The 21411-nt window shown below is 51.0% G+C and overlaps 1 protein-coding gene across 2 annotated transcripts in view; it reads left to right on the top strand.

The window, feature by feature from the left end:
- LOC144729200 (histone deacetylase 4-like) overlaps positions 1-21171 on the top strand; it is an 80297-nt gene extending 59126 nt beyond the window's left edge. For both annotated transcript variants that reach the window (XM_078609253.1, XM_078609254.1), the window contains 13 exons: positions 1297-1430; positions 2990-3110; positions 3726-3772; positions 6408-6515; positions 6958-7013; positions 7856-7943; positions 8759-8878; positions 9022-9119; positions 9836-9954; positions 11586-11719; positions 12756-12840; positions 13432-13585; positions 14151-21171. In XM_078609253.1, the coding sequence (XP_078465379.1) occupies positions 1297-1430; positions 2990-3110; positions 3726-3772; positions 6408-6515; positions 6958-7013; positions 7856-7943; positions 8759-8878; positions 9022-9119; positions 9836-9954; positions 11586-11719; positions 12756-12840; positions 13432-13585; positions 14151-14184 (1298 nt within the window). In that variant the 3' untranslated portion in view covers positions 14185-21171. The remainder of the gene's footprint in view (positions 1-1296; positions 1431-2989; positions 3111-3725; positions 3773-6407; positions 6516-6957; positions 7014-7855; positions 7944-8758; positions 8879-9021; positions 9120-9835; positions 9955-11585; positions 11720-12755; positions 12841-13431; positions 13586-14150) is intronic.
- Positions 21172-21411: the final 240 nt, after the last annotated feature.

Below are 21411 nucleotides of genomic sequence, written 5' to 3'. Positions count from 1 at the left end.
GTTATCAAAATCAATTGAGTGTCCTTGTTGACAAGCATGCTCTACCACTGCCGACAGTTGTGTTTGAGATCATTTAATGTTTCTTTGGTGTTCTTTTAGTCTTACGCTGATGTTGCGTCCCGTCTGTCCAATATAGCATCTGCCGCATAAACAGTTAATCCGATATACACCTTCTGTTGATAAAAACGTGACACATTTTTTACTGTTTGGCTGTGTCGGGTGGTGGAGGGTTACGACACATTTATAAATAACGCGATCTGACCCAAAAACCTATATTATGAGTTAATAGCTAATATAGTTACGTATGTGCATGCACTTGTGTGCATGCATGTGGTGTAACGATAAACGCTCAGCTTGAGGCATGTCAGAACTTTCCTTGGCCTTCTCCCCTAGGTTGACTCAACCGTAAATGAGTTTCCGGTGCCACGTGTGATCGTGAGTGCTCGGGAGAAAAAAAGTGGTGGGGCATTGTTTCTGGTCACACCACCCTGCCATGTTCCGTTCCGGCCCGAATATGTTCTCTGTAATGGAACTTTTTCAAAGGGTCCAAATCGATATGCGTGGGATCTTTGTTATTTTTGCATATATTTGTGCGTGTGATGCGTTGTTAAAAGTGCACAACTCTGATAATGATGTGCACTGTCCTTGACGTTGATTGGTCCACACCCGAGACAGCTTTTCTTAGAACCTAGTCTCCATTGGTGTTGGACCAGATGACGCCAAAAGGTGTACAACTCATCATTATCAGAGTTGTTTATTTTTGTTTGCATTTTGACTGCTTGTGTTGTGGTTATTGCAAACATGATCCCTTGTATAAAGGTGTCAGTTTGTTGTACCAGTTGAAAGGGTAAAAACCTATCACTATATTTTGCCACTGGTAAATGAGATGTCTCATAGTGTTAGTGGTGAATGTTGAATGAATGTTGCACGTAGGATTGGGCATTTACAGGATTATCATGCATATGTACAGCTCTTTGCCAATCCACTGCTGGATGCGGCCCTCTATATACAGCATGTGGGTTATTTAACCACCAGTGCGGCTTGGTGATGTGGGAGCATAGGACCGTACAACAATGGATTTTGGTGCACCGACCTCTTTGCCCACAATGTAGCACTGCTGTAGCATAGTATTATGTGTGATGGTTGCCCATCCAATTCCTCTTCATGCTCGAACCCACTTGGCTTTTGTGATACGACAAGATGGGATGCGTTCCGGTTGACGTGCTTACACGCACGAGTGCAGTTCAATCGATCACCCTTGGTGCCGTTCACCAAGTGACACCGTGTGCGGTGCAGGCGTCGTGTACGACACCCTGATGGTGCGGCACCAGTGCAGCTGCGGCGACGACAGCAACCACCCCGAGCACGCGGGGCGCATCATGGCGATCTGGGCGCGCCTGCAGCAGACGGGGCTGCTCAGCAAGTGTGAGGTGAGACCCCCCGCCCTCCGCGCCACCAGCAGGATGGCTCTTGTAGTCTCCGCACCCCCCCCTTCCCCCGTGGTCCAAGCCTGACCCCCGAATTGGCGGAGCCGTTTTCTCGGCACAGTTTCGTTCTGCCGCAGTGGCACTGCGTTGTCTTGTCCCCGTGTCGATCCACGCGCTAACCACCTCTCGCCGCATGTTAACCCTTTCCCATTCCGGTGATGTACGTCTACGTCATCAAAACAAAACCGGAATAAAAAATAAAATAATTTTTTTGGTACCGAAGCTCCCACAAAGCCATGCGGGAGGGCGTGTGGCACAGTTTAGCGCCAGCTGTCACAGAGTGCGGTCGTGTCGCTACGGTTTTCTGCGGTGAGTACAGTCGAATGTCTTTAAAAACAGCAGCGCTAGGCCTCTAAATAAAATTAACGCTAACCGTTTGCGCGTGCCGTGATTCAGCAGTAAACGGGACCCAACTTTCAACTTGCAGAGGTCTCAGAACGGAAAAGGGTGAATATGGGCTTTGTGCTTTGGGCAAAAAATGTCCTAATATGATCGGGCGATTGTCGTGCTGCGTTGTTAATTTGGTGTTTATTACGTGTGTGATGGTGCATCTCTTCACCGGGTAAGATGTGTTAATTAACTGACGATGTATGCATTAAATCGTGCATGTAACCATCGATTGTGTGCAAATGTGTGCATTTTATATGCTGATGTTACAATCAGTGTAAAAGTACAGACAATGCTCTAAATGGGAAATAGCATAGGAAAACAGGCAAAGCGACCAAAAAAAAACGATACAAAATGAGATGGTAAGATCAATATGAAAAAAAAATACATGATTGAATCACTATGTGGATTAAGTGTTACATGCTAGGCACTTATATGGTCAAATTATGTGCTTAAGTGCCTTTGTAATGGTGCTATCCCTACTATGTGCCAAGAGTCCCCTTGTAATGAACATGAATATGTTTCGCTGTGGTTATAAATAGAGGTAATGATGAGTGAAGGAGAGCTTGGAGCTGGTTGGTGCTGGTTAACAGCGCTGTCTGGCAGCGTCCCTTAGTCTGTGTCTCTGTGGGGCATGACCCTGTGCTTGGCTGTAGCCCTATAGTTACGTCATCGAGACAACTGAGTGTGGGGCTGAGTTCCCATTGCAGAGTTGGGCACCCTGTGGCGCGTTTGCCAGACTCGGCACTCGACTTCATGTGCCAGTTATTTAATTTTATTCGGCGCGTGACCACCTTAGCCCTATCACTACGAAGCCGCCCGCACTATATTTATTCGTCTTGGCAAGCTTCTTAGCCGCACGAATCGGATACTAGAGGGCAATATATTTGACCTGAGAACAACACTGTTTTCTCATTTTAGCATGCCAAGTCACTGTCTGTCACTGCAAGGGTCCCTAGCAGAGACAGAAAGGACTGGATGTGTGTTTGTGTGCGCAAATGTGAGGCCTGCCGTAGGCATTTAAAAAGTCCTATTCGGGGGCTCAGAAATAAGGCTCCCAACGTCCATCCCGTGCGGATCCACGGCCGTCACCATCGGCCGTTGTGCGCGTGCAGGTGATCGCGGGGCGCAAGGCCTCGCTCAAGGACATCCAGACGGTGCACTCGGAGCTCCACGTGCTGCGTTACGGCACCAACCCCCTGAACCGCCAGAAACTGGACACGCAGGGGCTGCTCGGTAACGAGGAGGAGGGGGGGGGGGCTCTCGGGCGCCGGTCCCCGCCACCACCGGCTACCAGAGCACGCGCAGGGGACAGCTTCTTCTTCTCGTTTCTCCCGTGGAAAGGAGTCAAATTATACAGCGGCCAACCAACGTCTGTCCCCGTTAGTCAAGCGAGCCACTTATAAAGAAAGGATGTCCATGGAGCTTCCTAAAATAATATGGGCTGTCGGCTTGACAGAGTGTGTGGTATGAGGCCGATAACGATTAACTTTGCCTCATCGTTCACGCTCTGTACTGCAAGACTCGAGAGCTCAAAATCCACCCTTCCCGTTCCACCCGATTCCGAATTTCTGGTGTGTTTTTTGTTATTAAATCTAATGTCAAATGCTCACCACTAACTTATTGGCATTCCTGATGGGGATTAGGGTTACATTAAGTCTGAACGTCTTGTCATTAGCCTTTGATTAAATATAAAACGAGAGACGTGATCTGCCACCGTTGTTCTTAATGCCCCAGGGCTCTCGCCATTCGGGGAAAAAGTGACGTCTTGGCCCCGACGTGTCGCGCTTGGCAAGAGCTGTGGCGGTGATCCCCCGTGTGATGGGAGCGCGCGTGTGCGTTGTGTTACAGACGCTCAGCCAACACAGCTCATGCTGCTGCGGTGCGGGGGCGTTGGGGTGAGTGGTGAAGTGCACTGCAGGAGGAGCGCTTCACGCGGGACTCGCTCACCTGCTGCACGCTCTGTTCTCACCCCGAGTGTCGATGCCATCGGATAAAATGCACTTAACCCTTGCAACACGCTTTGTGATAAGTATTATGTAATTGTCTTCACGAAGATAAACGTTTCATTTTTTGTTACACGTCTAGGTTACAAACAGAAGGTAGCATACACAGAACTATGCACATGTGTATGTTGAACTTATTATTTGTTTCTTTCGGTTAAGTCACGTCTAAAGATAAAATAATAAATTAAATTAAATAATAGAATACGACGTTTCGATTGCAACACAAGCAATCATCATCAGGTATAATGAAATTAGGTATAATGAAATTATACCTGATGATGATTGCTTGTGTTGCAATCGAAACGTCGTATTCTATTATTTAATTTAATTTATTATTTTATCTTTAGACGTGACTTAACCGAAAGAAACAAATAATAATTCCTGCAGTCACGAAAGTTCTAAAAATTATGTTGAACTTCTTTCACATCGTACGTAGCCAACCGTGCTGATTGAAGGTGCGTAGGGAAGGACAATAAGCTAAACACAAAGAGCAGTTCTGAAGATATACATTTTCTATTTAGAAAACAAATATTTTTAAGTTTATATAAACCCGTTATGAGACAATAATGAGACGAGAAATTAGGGAACACACAAAAAAACGTATTGAAGATGTCATCGTGAGCAATGATGAGGCCATTGATTGTTACTTCACGAAGAGTAGCCCCAAGAGCAGCGCTTCTCAAACTGTTTCACTCCGCGGCACGCTTCCGAGCTCGCTCGATCTTCGCCGCACGCCGATCCATAAAACCACCGTGGGCCTTGGTTGGTGGGTGGGGTGGTGGGGTGTGGTTGGGTGGGTTGGGTGGGGTGGGTGAGTTGGGGTGTGGTGGGTGGGTTGGGGTGTGATGGGTGGGTGGGTTGAGGTGTGGTGGGTGGGTGGATGGGGTGGGGTTATGGGGTTGGTGGGGTGGGATGGGGTGAAGTGGGGTGGGCGTTCAAGGGTGGGGGGCAACGGCTGGCAGGCGTACTGCGCCAATGGAGAGGGGAGGGTGGCAAGTGGGGGTGGTGGGCAGGCGTGGATTGGTCACTGAACGGCAAGGAGGAGCGTTCGTCTGTCTCGCGTTTGCGAACAGTGAGGATGTTTCGTAGAATTCCGAAAATACCACGGCACACCTGGGATGCTTGCGAAGCGCTGCCCTGAGGTGAGGGCAGCCGCCACAGTAGAGATTGATCCACAATTCTAGTATGGTGGAGGAATCCTGTGCAGATCTCTCTCACCAAATAACATCATATAACCCAGCGGTCCCCAACCTTTTTGGCACCAGTGACCGGTTTCGTGGAAGACAATTTTTCCACGGACGGTGGGGGGGGTTCATCATTGGGTCTTTCCCCTTTTTCAAAGAAGCTCTCCAGCGACGTTTGGTTTTTACTAATTTTGGCTACTAGGGGTTAGCAGCTTGTGGGCTTAACAAAACTATGACTGAGACAAGTGCGCAGTGCGGGAAAGAGGCGTGGACGGAAGTGGCAAATAATAAAATAATGGGGGCGGGCCACGCGTGGACTCACCGCTCTCACCTCCTGCTGTGCGGCCTGGTTCCTAACAGGCCACGGACCGGTACCGGTCCGCGGCCCGGAGGTTGGGGACCCCTGGTATATCCCAGGAAATAAATATTATCTCAAATAAGCACAACGATGTTTCAGAGCTCACACCTAATGTGGGTAACCACTGCCCTTAGCAGTAGGAAAGATGGCAACGCTCCCAGCACGGATGGTATAATTTAGAGGCCAATAAACCACGCAACTAAGCAGGTTTAACGACACATATTTACGCAGACCCAAACCAAAAAGCCTATATTATGGGATCACTCACTATGCCTAGCTTTTGTCGACTATGAACATGCATTTGATTCAGTAGAAACTGGTGCATTCAATCAGAGCCTTAATAAAATATATAAATCTAGAAATTATCAAAACCTTATATAAAGTTGGCACAGCTACGCTGAGGTCACTTGGAGTTACAGCCAACAGAAGGGATCAAGCCCAAGTGGATGATCACGTGTGTGAGTGCACGATGATGGATCGTGGCAACGCGGGACCACACAGAGTGGGGCTGACATTGGGAGGGGGAGGCCTTCACTCCTGCATTGGCTCGAGCAGTGGGTCCCCAACCTTTTAGAAATGCGCGTTTGGCTGCTATAAATTTCCACGTGATGATAAGCCACTTTGTTAAGCTATCATTTGTGATAGCCAGGTCGCTTCTGAAAAAGAGCTATATAGCTCAGTGGGCCTTACCTGGTGACATAGATTCTGAGGCTCACTGTAAACCCTAAAAACTCTTTTTCCGGGCCATCTTGCACCAACAAAATTTTTGTTTGTTAATTAAAACTACTCTAAATCGCAGTAACTGCAATCATTCCGTCGACCACATTCCCCCGGGCCTTGCAGATCGTCAGTGTTTTGTGGATCTGGGCTAGAAAATGTCTTGGCACACAGCTCACGACGACTGTCAAGAGTCTTGGCACACAGCTCACGAAGACTCTCAAAAGTCTTGGCACACAGCTCACCCGTACGTGGACGTACCTTGCAGGTCGACAGCGACACGTACTGGAGCGACGCTCATTCGGGCAGCGCAGCACGCATGGCGGCCGGCTCCGTCACCACGCTCGCCTTCCACGTCGCGTCGGGGCAACTCAAGGTGCCGGCCAGCGCCTCTAGACAAGCAACCGTGGCACTCCTCTAATTTGACCGCAGTGTGCAAGAGGCCTTCTTCGTTCAGCGGTGTTGACAAAGGGATGAAAAATAAGTCACCGTTAACGTTGAGTTTTTTTTTATAAATCGAGGGATTAAGGAACGGTACCAAAGTATTAAGTGGTTTTGTTCTCGAAGCCTGAGTTCCTATACCTGGAGGTGAAATCACCATAATGATTTGGCATCAGAAGAGAAGAAAAGCTCAACTGGAGAGAAAGCAAAAGTGATTGGATAACATTTAATTTTGTTGTCATGCCCCCTGTCAATTGCGTGCAATCCAATTGGACCTGTTGGTTAATACATTCTTGAAATAGTAAAAATAATAATCATTGCGTAACGTTCCAACAAACGACTGTGTTGTAACAGCAGGTGTCTCTTGTGTCCTCTAGAATGGCTTTGCAATCGTCCGCCCGCCCGGCCATCACGCCGAGGAGTCTGCCGTGATGTGAGTTGCAGTACACATGCCAGATGGTTAAGAGCCAGTGGCGTGGTTTGGTCATTGTTTTTGTTGTTATTAGTAAAATCGGTATTATGCCTGTTCGCTTGGGAAAAGCCTCACTCAAGACTGCCATGTATGTGCGATAGGGTCCGATGCTACGATATGTCATCCCAATTGAGTAATTTATAGATACGTTTTCAGCATTATGTTTTGGCTAATACTAGTTACAATGTTTTTAGAAAGTTACGTGTGTAGTGTGTATGACCGAATCACCCAGAATGCACCCAATCTCATGATGAAGTAAGCTAGGCAGGTTTGATAATTTTTTGTTCTTTTAAGAGGTGACCACCTCACACAAAACATGTTCTTTGGCTCTGGAGCTACATGGTGGACAGCAGGGGGCAGTGGAGCATAATCCATTGTTGTACAATACTCCTATACCCCCACATCTATGCTCCCCGCATTCACCAACGCGCACTGACCACCGGGTTATAGTGTGTGATCCCCAGGACCTGCGCGGTGTTGTGAGGCCCGTCAGGGTATTGACAAAGGGCTGTACGTGTGCAATCGGCGGAGTGTGCTTGCAGCGCATGCCATTCCTAGACAATTGCAATGTGTCATCCCAATTGACAGTTGCAATCGACAAAGACAACAGTCCCTGCTGTAGCTGGCACTCTTGGTCACCTAACCACAGACACCTCCTGTGTTGTATGCTCGTGCGAGTCGGTGAGTGCTTGCTGGTGAGATTGAGGAGGGTGTGTGTGGTCGGCAGGGTGGTGCACTTGTGCAGGCCGTGTGTCTCTGGAGCTGAGCGTGTGCGCTCCCTCGCTCCCCACCCTGCGCTCTAGGGGTTTCTGCGTCTTCAATTCGGTGGCGATCGCAGCAAAGTTGCTCCAGCAGGAGCTGCATGTGCGCAGGATCCTCATCGTCGATCTGGTGAGCTTGCCTTGCGGCCGCACTTTCTAGCTGCATGCTGGATTTTTTTTGTTTCCTATGGATGTTTCTCCATCCCACTTTATATCCCGATTGTGCCATCAGCTTTCACGTCATGAGTTGAACATGTGGGAGCTCTCGCACAGAAGTGCAACCCTTCGTGTTAGAGAACGGCTCACGGAAGTGGATATCACAGCTACCTCTGAGATCCCTTCAAGTAACCTCTGGACCTTGCAATAGTGGGCAGCACTTTCTCACCTGCTTTGCCACTGAGAGAAATGTTGGATGTTTTCAATTGTCAGCACTCGAATTTTGCCGAATTAGGTGCAGAACCAATTATGTGTGACTGGTGACCAGGATGAAATAAAAAACTCACTACGCTTGAGAATCTGGTATAATCACCGCACTCGAAGGCAAGATCTTCTGGCCACCTTGCATGGTCTTCTCGTTAGCCTCCCTTGATAATTGCTTTTGAGGTCACTGCATTGATCTGTAAAGCATACTCTTAATGGTCTTGCCAATGGATCTTTATTGTCTGCAGTCGAATTGGACATCGGTCTGACTAGACAAGACAGTGGAGCAGAATGCCATTTTATATTCTGCCAATATTTTAGGGAAATTCTGGTGCATTAAGACAGCCCGTTTCTTATTAACACAAGCACACAAAACAAAAACACACGCACGTTCTGGCTATCCATGGACCTCTCACTGTAACCGAGCATTTGTCCGTTCGGTTCACGTTGCGAGGACATACTGAGCTGTGTCCTGCCTCCCCCCTCCCGCCGCCGCCGTGCCGTGCGCTGTGTTTGGCTTCACAGGATGTGCACCATGGTAACGGCACACAGCAGGCGTTCTACAACGACCCCAGGGTCCTCTATCTTTCCCTCCATCGCTATGACAACGGAAACTTCTTCCCCGGCAGCGGGGCGTCCAGCGAGGTGAGGGCGGACCGCCACACTGCCCGCTGCACGACGCGTTCGATTGGTCGGCGTGGGTTGAAACCCTGTTGGTGGATTCGCCGCGGTCCAACTGGGCCCCGCTGATCGAGGGTGTGGGCTGTGGTCACCGCGTGCGCGTGCAGGTGGGCGTGGGGCCGGGGGAGGGGTTCACAGTGAACGTGCCGTGGACCGGTGGGCTGGACCCCCCCATGGGGGACGCCGACTACCTCGCCGCCTTCCGGTGCGTCGCCGCACAACTCTCTCCCTTCTGCCTCCTGCTGGCGCTATCGAGGCCATAAACCAATTCCTACTGCTGCTGCTGCTGCTTAGGTTTTTTTTTCGGTCGAGCTGTGTACGACACTCCCAAGTATTTTGTGTTTAGCGCCACATGTCGTTCGGTTCGACCGTCCTCTGTTTCACTGCACGTGTCGAGAGCTTCGTGAGGATGCCGAACAACTCCGCGCACTACCCGAAAATTGCATCGTAGGGCTTACGCGGCAAGCTGCGAAAAACTGACGCAGTGGTTTAGTTCTCACACTTGTTGTCAATTATGAGACACTAATTGGTATTATGCAGACGTAACGCGGTAAAAGCCTGGGTAGCCGACTTCCGGCTAGCCATATTTGGCATTAAGCCTTCCGATAAAATAATTCTGGCGCAGCCTCCACGCAGTCTCCGCCCCCCTCCCCTCCACCACCTCCCCCCGCCCCAGAAGCATGTGGCATGTGGAAGCAGTCCCCGCGCCCCCCTCCCCAACTGTGCTTGACACGGATTTTAGCGTGTCGTACCTCCCTTACCACTCCACGTTAAACAAGAGCGTTAGAATGCAAAGCTCTGCTTTGTTTTTCGCTCTTGACTCAGGCCTTAGGGGGACAGGAGGGCGCTCCGTGGGCACAGTTTGGCCCTGCCTAAGGGAAGCGGTAGCAGCCCCCGGTGTTCGTGTCGGTTCCTGTGCAGGACGGTGGTGATGCCCATCGCGGTGGAGTTTGAGCCGGATGTGGTGCTGGTCTCGGCCGGGTTCGATGCGCTGGATGGACACCCGCCGCAGCTCGGTGGTTACAAGCTCACCGCCTCCTGTGAGTAGCGCCTCCTCGCCACTCGGCGGGGAGCCGTGGCTCTCGGCGTCAACGTCGCGCAGCGAGCAAGACGTTCCACGATTGCACATCTTCCGTGCGCACCGCCCCTTTCGTCGTCGATCCGCTGCTGGATGAGGGCTCTCCCCCACGCGATGCGGCAGTCGTGAAGGTTTATTTCGACATGTTTGACCCCCGCTGGTCGGTGGCACGTTGGTGAAGGTGGAGAGCGTAGACGCTGGAGCGGAGCACAATGTAACGAGGGGCACCACGGTTGTGTAACGTGATCTTCTTCGCCTGGTATGCAGGAGGTCGTGGGTTCGATCCCGACCCTCACGCCTCTATATTTGGAATTTGCGCGTTCTCCCCGTGGTTGCGTGGATTTTTTTCTCCGAGTCCTCTGGTTTTCCCCTCCACATTTAGGAACATGCATTGAGATAATTTTAATTATTTTGCTGCTATAAATGTCCAAATGATACGCCACTTTGTTGAGCGATCATTTGTGGCCCGGTCGTTTTTTTTTTAAATAAGTGAATACCTCGGTGGGCTTTGCCTGGTAGGATGGGGATGGTTTAGTTTTATTTGTATGCATTTCGGTGATCTGTTAACCTTTCTTGTACTGGGCACTACTATCCCCTGCCCCTACAGCTTTATAGCTCATCAGATTCTTCCAGTATCAATAGATATTCTGATTCAATGTGTTTTGCTGCACCGCCCTCTCCTGATGACAACATAGTCCCGCAGCAGCCTATAGCACCTGTTACATGCATGGCGGTTTCCCATCAAAGCACTATCCGGGCTCAATACTCTACTGAGCTTCCGAGATCTGACAATATCCAGGCACATGGCATACTATTTAATCCTAGGCTTTTTACATGAATACATAATACAAATCAGAAGCAGCTATGCGATTCTATAAGGAGGCACCAACTCTGTACATCCTGGGCTGAAGATTTTCTTTAGAGAGACAGCAAAAGCCTTTACCCCCATGACCCATACAGCAAGGAGAGGCCCTTATCCAGCAGTGGATTGACAATGCATCCCATTAATAGTTTTAATATGTACGCCGCCTCGTGTATGCAATGTGGACCCACATCAATGTCTGAAATACTTTTGAATCCTAAGACTAAGAAACCAACTCCAACATACGATTTTGGCAACCGTCTAGAACCGCTAATCCTGTAAGATTGTTGAGTGTGATCAGATTTGTATGTATATGAGTGATGAATATCTGAACCGTTCCTGGGCCTCTCTTAGGTCGATTCAGCCTCAAATGAGTACCTGGTGCGGTGTGTAAACATCGCCACTGGGGAGACAAAGGTGGTCGGGCGTAGTGCTGGCTACCCACCCTCTCATGTGCTGTGGTGGCCTTCATAGGTGCTCGCTCACAGCACTTGCCCCTACAGTCTGTTCAGACTATACAGGGGGATCTTTGTGTTGTGTATGTATTGGTATGTGAGTGGGCTTCTGCTAGGTCAACTCGGCCTTAAATAAACACTTTGTACAGTGTGTAAACATCACCACTGGGGAGATAAAGGTGGCTGGGTGTGTGTATATATGGAATAGACGCTAAAAGCCCCTGACAGAAGTCTGTATGTCTACACGGGGAATTGTCGTGTGTGTTTATGGAACAGGCTTTGGGCATCTGGTTCGCCAGCTCATGAGCGTGGCCAACGGGCGGGTGGTGCTCTCCCTGGAAGGGGGCCACGAGTTGGGTGCGCTGTGCGACGGCACCGAGGCTTGCCTGCACGCCCTGCTGGGCGACCAGGTAACCTCCACCGTATCAGGCGCACGTCTGGGGACGCCTCTTTCGTACGGATACGGATTGAGAAGTGACCGCATAGATCTAAGTCCCAAGTCGCAAATCCAGCCGACGATGGCTTCAAGAGACTCAAATTGCGCACTTCAGGCGGTCTGTGTTCGAAGTGAACTACGACCTCTCAAAGGAATGGCGCTGCCCCCCGTGGTCCCCCCCCGCCTGTGATCCGTGGATCAAACTAATCATTTGAGGCACCGGTGTATGGCAGCAAGAGCAGTTTATGCGAATGCTCTCGCAAGAGGTCACAGGTTTGGAACATCGGTCCTTCGCTGACTATGCGCGCTGATGAATGAGCGAATGCTTTAGAGGACAGCGAGTGTGGACCACTCGTGCACTCGGAGGTCGCTCGCAGTGGACACGAGTTCACACACAGACCTACAGACTCGCACAGAGACCCATAGACTCATGCAGAGATCCACAGACTAGCAGATAAACTCACAACGTGGGGCGCCGCAGTAGTGAGATGTTAACTACTTCGCTTGGTATACAGGAGGTCGTGGGTTCGATCCCGACCCTGACACCTGTATATTTGGAGTTTGCATGTTCCTCCCTGTGGTTTTCTCTCCTGGTCCTCTGGTTTTTCCCTCCACATTTAGAAACATGTTTTTTCGAGTATTTGGCTGCAATAAATTGCCACACCATCGGCCACTTTGTTGAGCTGTCATTTGTGGCCAGGTCGCTTCTGAAAAAAAGCTACATAGCTCAGTGGGCCTTACGTGGTAAAATAAAGATAGTTTTAGTCGTTACTGTTTTCTGAGGTGTGCGGCAGTCGCATTTGGATGATCCTTTTAATTTCCCAGTTGTGGAATGGGTGGTTCCACCCTCTGTGGCCAGCGCAGACACAATCTACACGTCCACTCATTGCAGCACGGCGCTGCTCTGCAGTACGGAGCTCACCTCTCACACGCGTCGCTTTGTGTAACGCATTGAATATTGTTGTTGTGGGAGACATTGCGACGATGGTAATGGAATTTCCCCATTGCAGCTGGATCCCCTCCCAAAGGATGTTTTGGATCAGAGGCCTAATCAAAATGCGGCGGAGACTCTGGAGAAGGTCATCAACATTCAGGGTGAGTCAGTCTCGCGTCACGGCATTAGTGGCATCACGGTTCTCGCCCGAGCGTGCATAAATACGAGACATGCGATGATTCACTCCCCGGTGTTTCGATTTATGTGTGTACGTATGTTGAACTTCTTTCGTTGCCAAGCGCACTAAAACGATTCAGGGTTAATGATTCGGTTCAACGATCGATTTCTTCTGTTTTGTCTTTGTTTCTCATTATTTTGTCTTCTTTGTGCAGTTGGTTTGCTCCATTCGTGTACGGCCCTTTTGTCAATCCACTGCTGGATGCAGGCCTACCCCACGCCATGCGGGTTATTGTACTCTCCTTCACCATGCTGCTCGGTGTGAGTTGGTGAAGGTGTGGAGTGTAGTCGCAGGAGCACAGAAGTGCAGTGCAGCAATGGATTTTGCTGCACTACCTTCTGCTATGACCTCGCACAGCATGTGCGTACGACTCCTCTCAACAGTCGATTGTTGCACGCAAGCGACTCGACAGCAAAAAGACTTACTTGCAGCCTCATCACCGAGCCCAGCCGTATCTGAGACGTCAGCGTCGCGTAACCCACGGGGGACCCTCGGTGTGCCGTCCACTGCGCAGGCAAGTACTGGGCGAGCGTGCGGCGTGGCGTGAGCACCGTGCGCCTCTCGGCGCTCGAAGCTCAGCGCAGGGAGCGCGAGGAGGTGGAGACCGTGTCCGCCATGGCCTCCCTATCGGTCGCCGTGCGCAGCGACAACGGCACGCCGGAACGGAGGTGACCGCCGCCGGCACACGGACACACGCGGCGCGCACTCCTGGGATTAGGGGGACGCGTGACTCCCCCCCCCCTCCACCCCGCAGCGCGCCCAATTCTGTTCTCCTTCAGCGCCGTACTACACACCCTTCCCCTGGACACGGCTGACTCTTACGTCGGTGGCGTTGGAACAGCCACGGGAATGTTTTTTTTTCCTTCGCTAAAATGTAAAGAGGAAGAGGTCGGCCAACAAACCGGCTGGAAATTGAACACCAGTGTCTCGGGAGAGAGATCGGCAATGGACGTCTTGCAGGTCGTAAAAAAACGTCACAGGACGCGGAGAGAGATAATTGCCAAAGCGTGGCTGGTGTCCCCACGACCTTGACGGTTAAGGGAGGGATGGCGCCGGTGATGGATTTTCTGAGCACACTGTTCCTTCACCTAATTTATTTTTCCCATAATTGCATCATGACCTGAATCATGCATCAGCTTATTCAATGAGTAATTGCAAATCTAATGGAAGGAATTGTGCTTAAGCAGTTGCAAAGACGACTAATTCACCATCGTTGCTCGTTTTACTCTCCAGATCCCTGGAGCCTATGGAAGAGGAGGCCGACTGAACGAGTTCCCCACAGGGGTGACGGCGTGTCGCGCGACGTCTCCGCGCCTCGCAGCACCGAACCCGGGTGGCTCGCGACTCCTAACCCGCCGCTCTCGCCAGCGGCTGTCCGAGGTCGACTACGATAACGGAACACTGCCGATGACGCACGTTTCAATGGGAAACGGGTCCCCTAACCACGTTCTTTCTGCGGTTGCTGCTCTCGACCGTGGTCTGCCCGTAGTCACGGCCTCGTGCGCGTGTGCGTGGGACAACCCGGCCAGTTCGCCGAGCCCAGAGCTGGAAAACCACCGCTGTGACCGTGACCGGCTGGGACCCGCGCGCCAGCCCCGGTGACGGCCGTCCGCGCCTCGGCATTCCCCGAGCGAAAGACGTTCGAAGGTCACCCTCGTCCTGAAGCCATCGCTAAAAGAAATCCAGCAATTTATGTTGTACATAGACGTGAAAATTTACATGATATATATTTTTAACGTTACTCTAAAATTATATTTCATATAAAGAACATAAACGCCAAATGTCGGACGTAAAGCACTAACGTGTGTATGCACGCGTAAATGCATATTCGCAGAGCGTCGACGTAGAAATCGCGATGATTCGTAGAGTCGTGAAATGGGTTGTTAACGGGAGCCGTCATCCATCGCTTATCGATGATGCTGGGGTCATGTCAGTCATTCGTCCGGTTGTAAATCCGTCGGCACATTTGCAAGGTGACGCTTTGGTACTCGTGCGCATTCAAATCGGACGTGGCCGGCTTTAACACGTGTCGTTAGCCAGCCAATCGTTGTATCTACCTGTGAGTGACAGCCAATCACACAAGTGAGCCTGCAGGAGACAGCCAACCAGTCGACTCCCAGGCGACGTGAACGTTCAAACGCTCGCCTCCCCCCCCCCACCCCCCGTTTTTTGGACCAGGTCTCAAGTGTCGCTGTATCGTCACCGCGACACTGCCAATGGGCTGTGGGGTCATGGGAGCGAGGATCCGCTTTGTTGTTTCGTTACCTTTATAGTATTGGCCTTCGTTCACGATGTTTTTCTGGGCCCTTGTGGTGGATTTACGGTGGAGTCCACCGTGCTGCTGTTCGAAGAGAAGCGGGCGAGCCATCGAATCGCACTCGTTGCCGGGTAAGCGTCGCGTGCGTGGCATCCACTTGAGGGTTGCCCTGCCCTAAACGCTTGCTCCTTTTATTTTTTTTCCACATTTGCCTTGGCAGCACTTAAAGACTTTGCCGTTTTGTGTAGAGGTGCCTCTGAACGCAAATTAATCGCCGCGTTGCGGAGTGGCGAAACCGCTACACGGCACATGAGACAGTCGGGACCAGTAATCTGAAATAGCCACAAGATGCAGTTATTTTTCAAAATACTTCCCTGCCAATGGGAGTAGACTTCAAATCGGGAAATTAACGCGTGACTTTCAATGTATGCACTAATCTAGGCAGTCCATGGCACACCTGCAAACAAGGCGATTTGTAAATTCTCTAGGAACGGGAAAGTGTGGCAATGTTCACAGGGAGTGATATTTTCAGCCGAGACAGACACGACAATTTCCATTGGCTGGGATTCACTGCACACCGGTGCATCCATTGGGGCGGGCAGCTTCATAGCAGGCAGTGCGGAAAAAAAAACGTTTTACGTCCTTTTGCTGTGATTTGAATTGCGCTCACAAGAGTTTGGAATCTTGAGAAATACCTGTGTCCCATACGCCCTCGCCCTGCCGTCTGTGTGTGTTTGCTTGAGTACATAGACGGCGGCGCGTTGGAGTGTAAATAGGCGTGCCAGTGTATCCTGTAAGAGAGCCTCGGTTCACCATCGCGACTCCGTAGACATTGGGACCAGTGGCATCATAAATAATGACACTTTACGTACTTTACACCGGTGCTCCCACAGACAACAGACAGGTGACTTGCCCAGGAGTATGACAAAGCACTAAACATACTTATTTTGTTGCCAAATTGAAAATGGCCTTTTGCACAAAAGATCCATTACAGGTTTTTAAGTGAACATGTCAATAGACTCTGCCAGACACCTGCTGGACATTAGCCGTGGCCATTCTTTTTGGTTTTTTGAAGCCACATTCACTTGGCAAACAAGTTTAGTGCGGCTGTTTTCTTTGCGTATTCCTCATTCTTACACACACTGCTCACAGTTGGGGATGACCTGCCTGAAAAATGCTAACATTGTACGGGGAGGAGGGGAAAAAAAAGACTGGAGTTTTTGGTGCAGACGTGTTTTTTTCTTTGGAAGAGAAATATTCGGGAGAGTGTACGTGCGCCAGTCTCTTGCGAGCCCCCCCCCCCCCCCGTCTAAACACGCGCAACACAGCTGCCAAACTCCGCAGAGCGCTGAGCACCCAGCGTTCAATATTGCCCGAGGGCCGACCCTTATCGGTTTGTGAAGTTCGTGTCAGTTTTCGGTTCTGTACGTGTGTGGCTAAGGTTAATTCGTCGCCTATGGGAATGGGGAAAGATCTCGGGCTGTACGTGTGCGGAATGAAAACGCAGCCCTGGGTGGTGCGCGGTCTGACCAGAATTACCCCGGCGTGTCGATTCACGAACAACGGAATGATGTACAGTTTTGTCTTACTTTTCATAATATATATTTTCATCAAATGTGTAAACTAATATATTTTACGTAGAATACCTATATGGCAGAGACCTGGTTAATCCGCAATTTAGAGACATTTTTGATACGTGGACAGTGCAGATTGCAAATTCCAGATGCATGCTGTTGCTGTAACTCTGCCAAGCACGTAGCCAGGTGGAATTGTCGGAGCACGGCGATGGAATTCGGTGCCGCACGATAGCGGCGACGACGGCGGCTAGAGCAGCGGCGCCGCCGCTGTTCAGCGCGTGGCCCCGATTACCATGCCGGCCGGTCCCTTCCCCGTTCTGTTGCGTCGCTTTCATGCCACTTGGCAGGCGGGCCGTGTGCGGTACGGCCGCCCGAGAGTGGCCCCCGATGCCTTTTACTTTGAAGCAGAAAGGCGAAGCCCGCGTTAAGAGCGCCGAGCATCTGCGGATCGGTTGCCGAACGCGCGCTCGCCCGTTCAGCTTCCCCGGCGGGGTGGACAATGGACATCGGTGTGGAGGTTGGCCATACGCTCCGCAAATCGATCGCGTTCGGGCGACTTTGCCGACGTCCTATGGCCACAACCGGAAAGAGCCTGGCATTGTGCGCTCGTGCGCTGGCACTGTGTTTACTTTATTCGCGAGTGCATAATTTTTTGTTATAGAAACTAACACATTCCATTGAACCATGTTTTGTTTTTCCATCGTATGGAAATATATCGAGAGAGGCCACGAGCGTTTACTCGGATCGTACGTCGGCACTTTGTAACCGTTAGAATCACATATCTGGGATTGGTGTGCTTCATGATAAGGCTTCAGTGTGGGTAATGTCCTCTAACGTGATGTAAGTCAATGCATTGTAAAGTCCTTACGAGGTGACCTTTATATTAAATGATTGTTAGCAGAGTTGATATAATATATCTGTCATTTAGATGAATGTGAAAAAGGTTTATAAATTACACAGCCACATTTGCACATGTAATGAATATGTCCTGCACTACAGGAACATGTAACAGCATATCAGTGGAGCCAGTTATGGTTTGTTTGTTTTATATTTAACACACAAGTGTACGAGCCATAAAAGACTATCTTGTCTGCTTATTGAGAGAAATCGACCCCCAGAACCATACACGGCAGTGGCCATCAGCAGCAGCAGCAACAGCGGAGTTGGAGCTTGCAGTGTTGCTGTGCCTCTGGTTACCGCCACCATTCATCGATGCTCTTATAGGACACGCAGACACGCGTCTGTGCGAGGGTCATTCAAAACGTTCTTGTGCCGTCAATTTACTCGAGTGGTCGGGAGGATTCGGCGTCAGATTATTTTCTTTTTGCCAGGCTAATCCACCCTGTTCCCTGCCCCCGCCCCCCCACGGCCTCCTTCATAGCTCCATGTCTACCAGTCGCGTGTTACGGGAGTGATGTGCATTAGCTAAATGAAACGTGAATGTAGTGCGATTGGCGGACGGGGGAACTCGTTTCGAGGTGGCGCGCTGTGGCCAGCAGTTTGAGGTGTGCTTCCGTGCAGAATCGTGGTACTTGAGACGATGACAAAATCCTCTGTCCCTTCCTTACAAGGTTTTCGGCTTTTGAATGACCCTCGATGATGCGTTGCGCGTGCGTCCCGTGCCTGTGCCTACGCTCGTGCATCCAGACGCAGCGTTTGGTCCCCCGCGTGGTGAACTCGAGCCAGTGAGGAATTCTCCGAGTACCGATGTGATGCGCGCTCGTGTGTGTGCGTGTGTGTGTGTGCGTGTGTGTGCGTGTGTGTGCGTGTGTGTGTGCGCGCCGTGCTGGCACCCGGTGAGCTGAATGTAATTTTAATCGAACAACTTTGTGGGCCACACACGATGCCTCGCCGGCCTCGTTTTCATTGGCGACACTTCGACTTAGAACCAGTCCTGTGCGTAGTTAGACGATGATGTACTGACAGTGCAGATTGTTGGGTTTTTTTTCTTCTCAATTGCTGTTCTGTGGTGAAAAGCATTGTGCTTTCTTAAGGGTCCATCGTTTTATTTCTTGGTAGGTTTTATTTTTCCCACGATACTGTACTGTTGTTTATTCGTGCGCTTCGGTAAGCGTGATGCTGTGATTAAAGATCTCTAGCTGTGCATTCATCTTAAGGTGGAACCATCGGGGCATTTGTATACACACACTTTTCTACTCTCGATGTCGATGAACATTTACAATGTATACTGTCGTGACGTTGTTTTACGAATGCAAATGTTTCGTTATGTTCGGGCAAGTACTGTTTTCTGATTGTTATTTTTTTCGCTCATGAAAACTCCGTACCTTTTTTTTTATACACATATATATAAAACGTAAACTTAACAACAACAAAAAGCCTTTTTCAGCACATCACATCGTAGCCTTGTGCCGTCGCGCGATACACAGCTCCTGTGACGATGCTCTCCGCCTATTTATTTCCAAGATCAACTGTTTTCATCGTACGCGTTTGTTACACTGAGCGGGCGCAGACGAGGGAGCCGGGTGGTCTCTCTCGTGTCTTGGCGCACAGCATTCCTTCGCGGCGCATTCCAGCGGGCTTCGCTCCTCCACAAAGCCCGTGCTTTATTGGGTTGTTGAAATGCGTACACATATCTGTGCGCCGCACACCGCAATGAAAACGTTACCGCTCCTCTGTAAAGCAGTGCTGCCGCCACGTTAGCACCGCGGGGGTTTTTTTTATTTTGGGGGAAGAGGAGGGAAAGGTGGGGTGGACGCGTTAATCGGTGCATTGTTCATGGGCGCGTTGTTCATGGGCTCGTTGTTAATCGGTGCGTTGTTCATGGGCGCGTTGATACCGGTCGCCGCTGCACGCACGAATGGGAAGGAGTGAGGATGTGGGATAGCGTCGGGACTACCGGATTTAGCTTCAGCACAATTTTTTTTTCGGAGCAGCGACGTTTCGTGCTGCCCCCCTCCCTACCCCCGCGGTGTCAATTCCGAAAGCCGACTTCACGGTTCAGGTGTTTCACACCATAGCCTTTCAGCTGTGCGTATACTTCCAGCGACATGCCTCGAGTTCGTCGTGCAAATTCTAACGCCTGGAAACAAAAGGCAAAAAAAGCACGTTCTTCAAATGAAGTGAACTGGCATCGATTACACTTAACATCGGCGGTTTCGTTTGGCGAGGGCGCGAGCTTACATCGCAGACAGCAACGAGGTCCATTGGGGCCCATCTTTCGTCGAGGAGAAAATGGCTTTGAAATATTTTTCTAACATCTCGTACTTATTTTTGTCATTTACGCCGGTGATGTGTGCGTTTAATATTCGCGTCTTTTGCCGGGATTTCTTCGAGTAGCATACCTCCTTTGAACGTGAGCGGCATAGAATGGATTGAAGAGGCTTCAAATTGGGCGATGACGAAAACTACCTTGGGCCAGGTCGCGTTTGCGGTTGAGCGTCGTGTGACGGCCTCTCGCTCCGCTCGCGGGGTCCTGTCACTCGACCCCGAGTCGCGAGGGATCCAGGATTTTGCGCGGAGCCTCGGTGCTGGGTGTTTGCAGCTGTGAGAGTGACTGTTAGGGGGCCGGTGGTGGCGGGGGGGTGCAGTTGTCCACCACTTTTTCACTCTTGTTGTGCCCGCATTGCTGTGCCGGAAGCCGGGGAGTTGCTTATCCCCCAACCGTGATTTTTGGCTGGAGTTTGTGCAGCTTGGAAGCGAGTGTGTGAGAGTGAGTATATTTAGAACGAGTGTGAGGGGGGGAGCGGTGGCGTGGCGGTTAGCGCACTGCGCTACGAACCCGGCGGCCACCTGGGTTCGAATCCTGCTCACGGTCGACCCCAGTGACGATTATCTGAACCGGTCCTGGGCCTCGCCTAGGTCGACTCGGCCTCTAAAGAGTACCTGGTGCGGTGTGTAGACATCGCCACTGGGGAGACGAAGGCGGCCGGGCGTGGTGCTGGCCACCCACCCCCTCGTGTGCCATGCCGGCCTTCATACGTGCTCGCTAGCAGCACTTGCCCCAACAGTCTGTTCAGGCAATGCGGGGGATCTTTGTTGTGTACGAGTGAGGGAGAGTGCATGCGTGAGTGACTGAGTTAGCGAGCGAGTGTCCGATTGGTCGCCCCCCCCCCCCCCCTTGCTGTTGCGATTCGTGGGGAGCTGGAGGTCGTCGGTGGTTGTTCGAGGACACGGAGAGGCGCGCGCGCGCGGACCCGGCCTCCTTGCCCGATCACTGTCAACGAATCCCACCGGCGCTCCCTTGGCGTGCGGCACGCAGTGCGGGCACTGAGTGGGGGCATCGGCGGCGAGAGGGCCCTGCGGTCACCGCCGCCGCGTGCCACTTGGCGTGGGTTTCATGTCCTTGTACGAGCGTCGTGTTCGAACACGTGCGCGTACACACGAACACAGTACTAAATGAACAAGATAGATATTTTATACTTACAGTTCTAAATAAAATAAATATATATCTGTGCTGTAACTCTCTGTCATGATTTGTGGATCGCCTTTTGCTGGTTTAGGTCAACGCAACAATTGATTTGTGTGGTGTTGGGGGAGCCCCTCGCGCCTGAAGCAGGCCTCTGACCCGGAGCGTTGTTTCACCGGCTGCCGGTTCGCGATGGAGAGGGTCGTGAGCGAAGGATCGAGGTGAAGGCCAATGACGGGGGCGCAGTAATGACATTGTTATCAGCTCTCGGGGGGTGCGGCAATCTCTCAGGTG

This window comes from Lampetra planeri, chromosome 31 (assembly GCF_965212315.1).
Source record: "Lampetra planeri chromosome 31, kcLamPlan1.2.h2, whole genome shotgun sequence".
NCBI classification, from domain to species: Eukaryota; Metazoa; Chordata; class Hyperoartia; order Petromyzontiformes; family Petromyzontidae; genus Lampetra; species Lampetra planeri.
The sequence above is the reverse complement of the archived record's forward strand: the minus strand, read 5'-3'. Positions and strand labels throughout refer to the sequence as shown.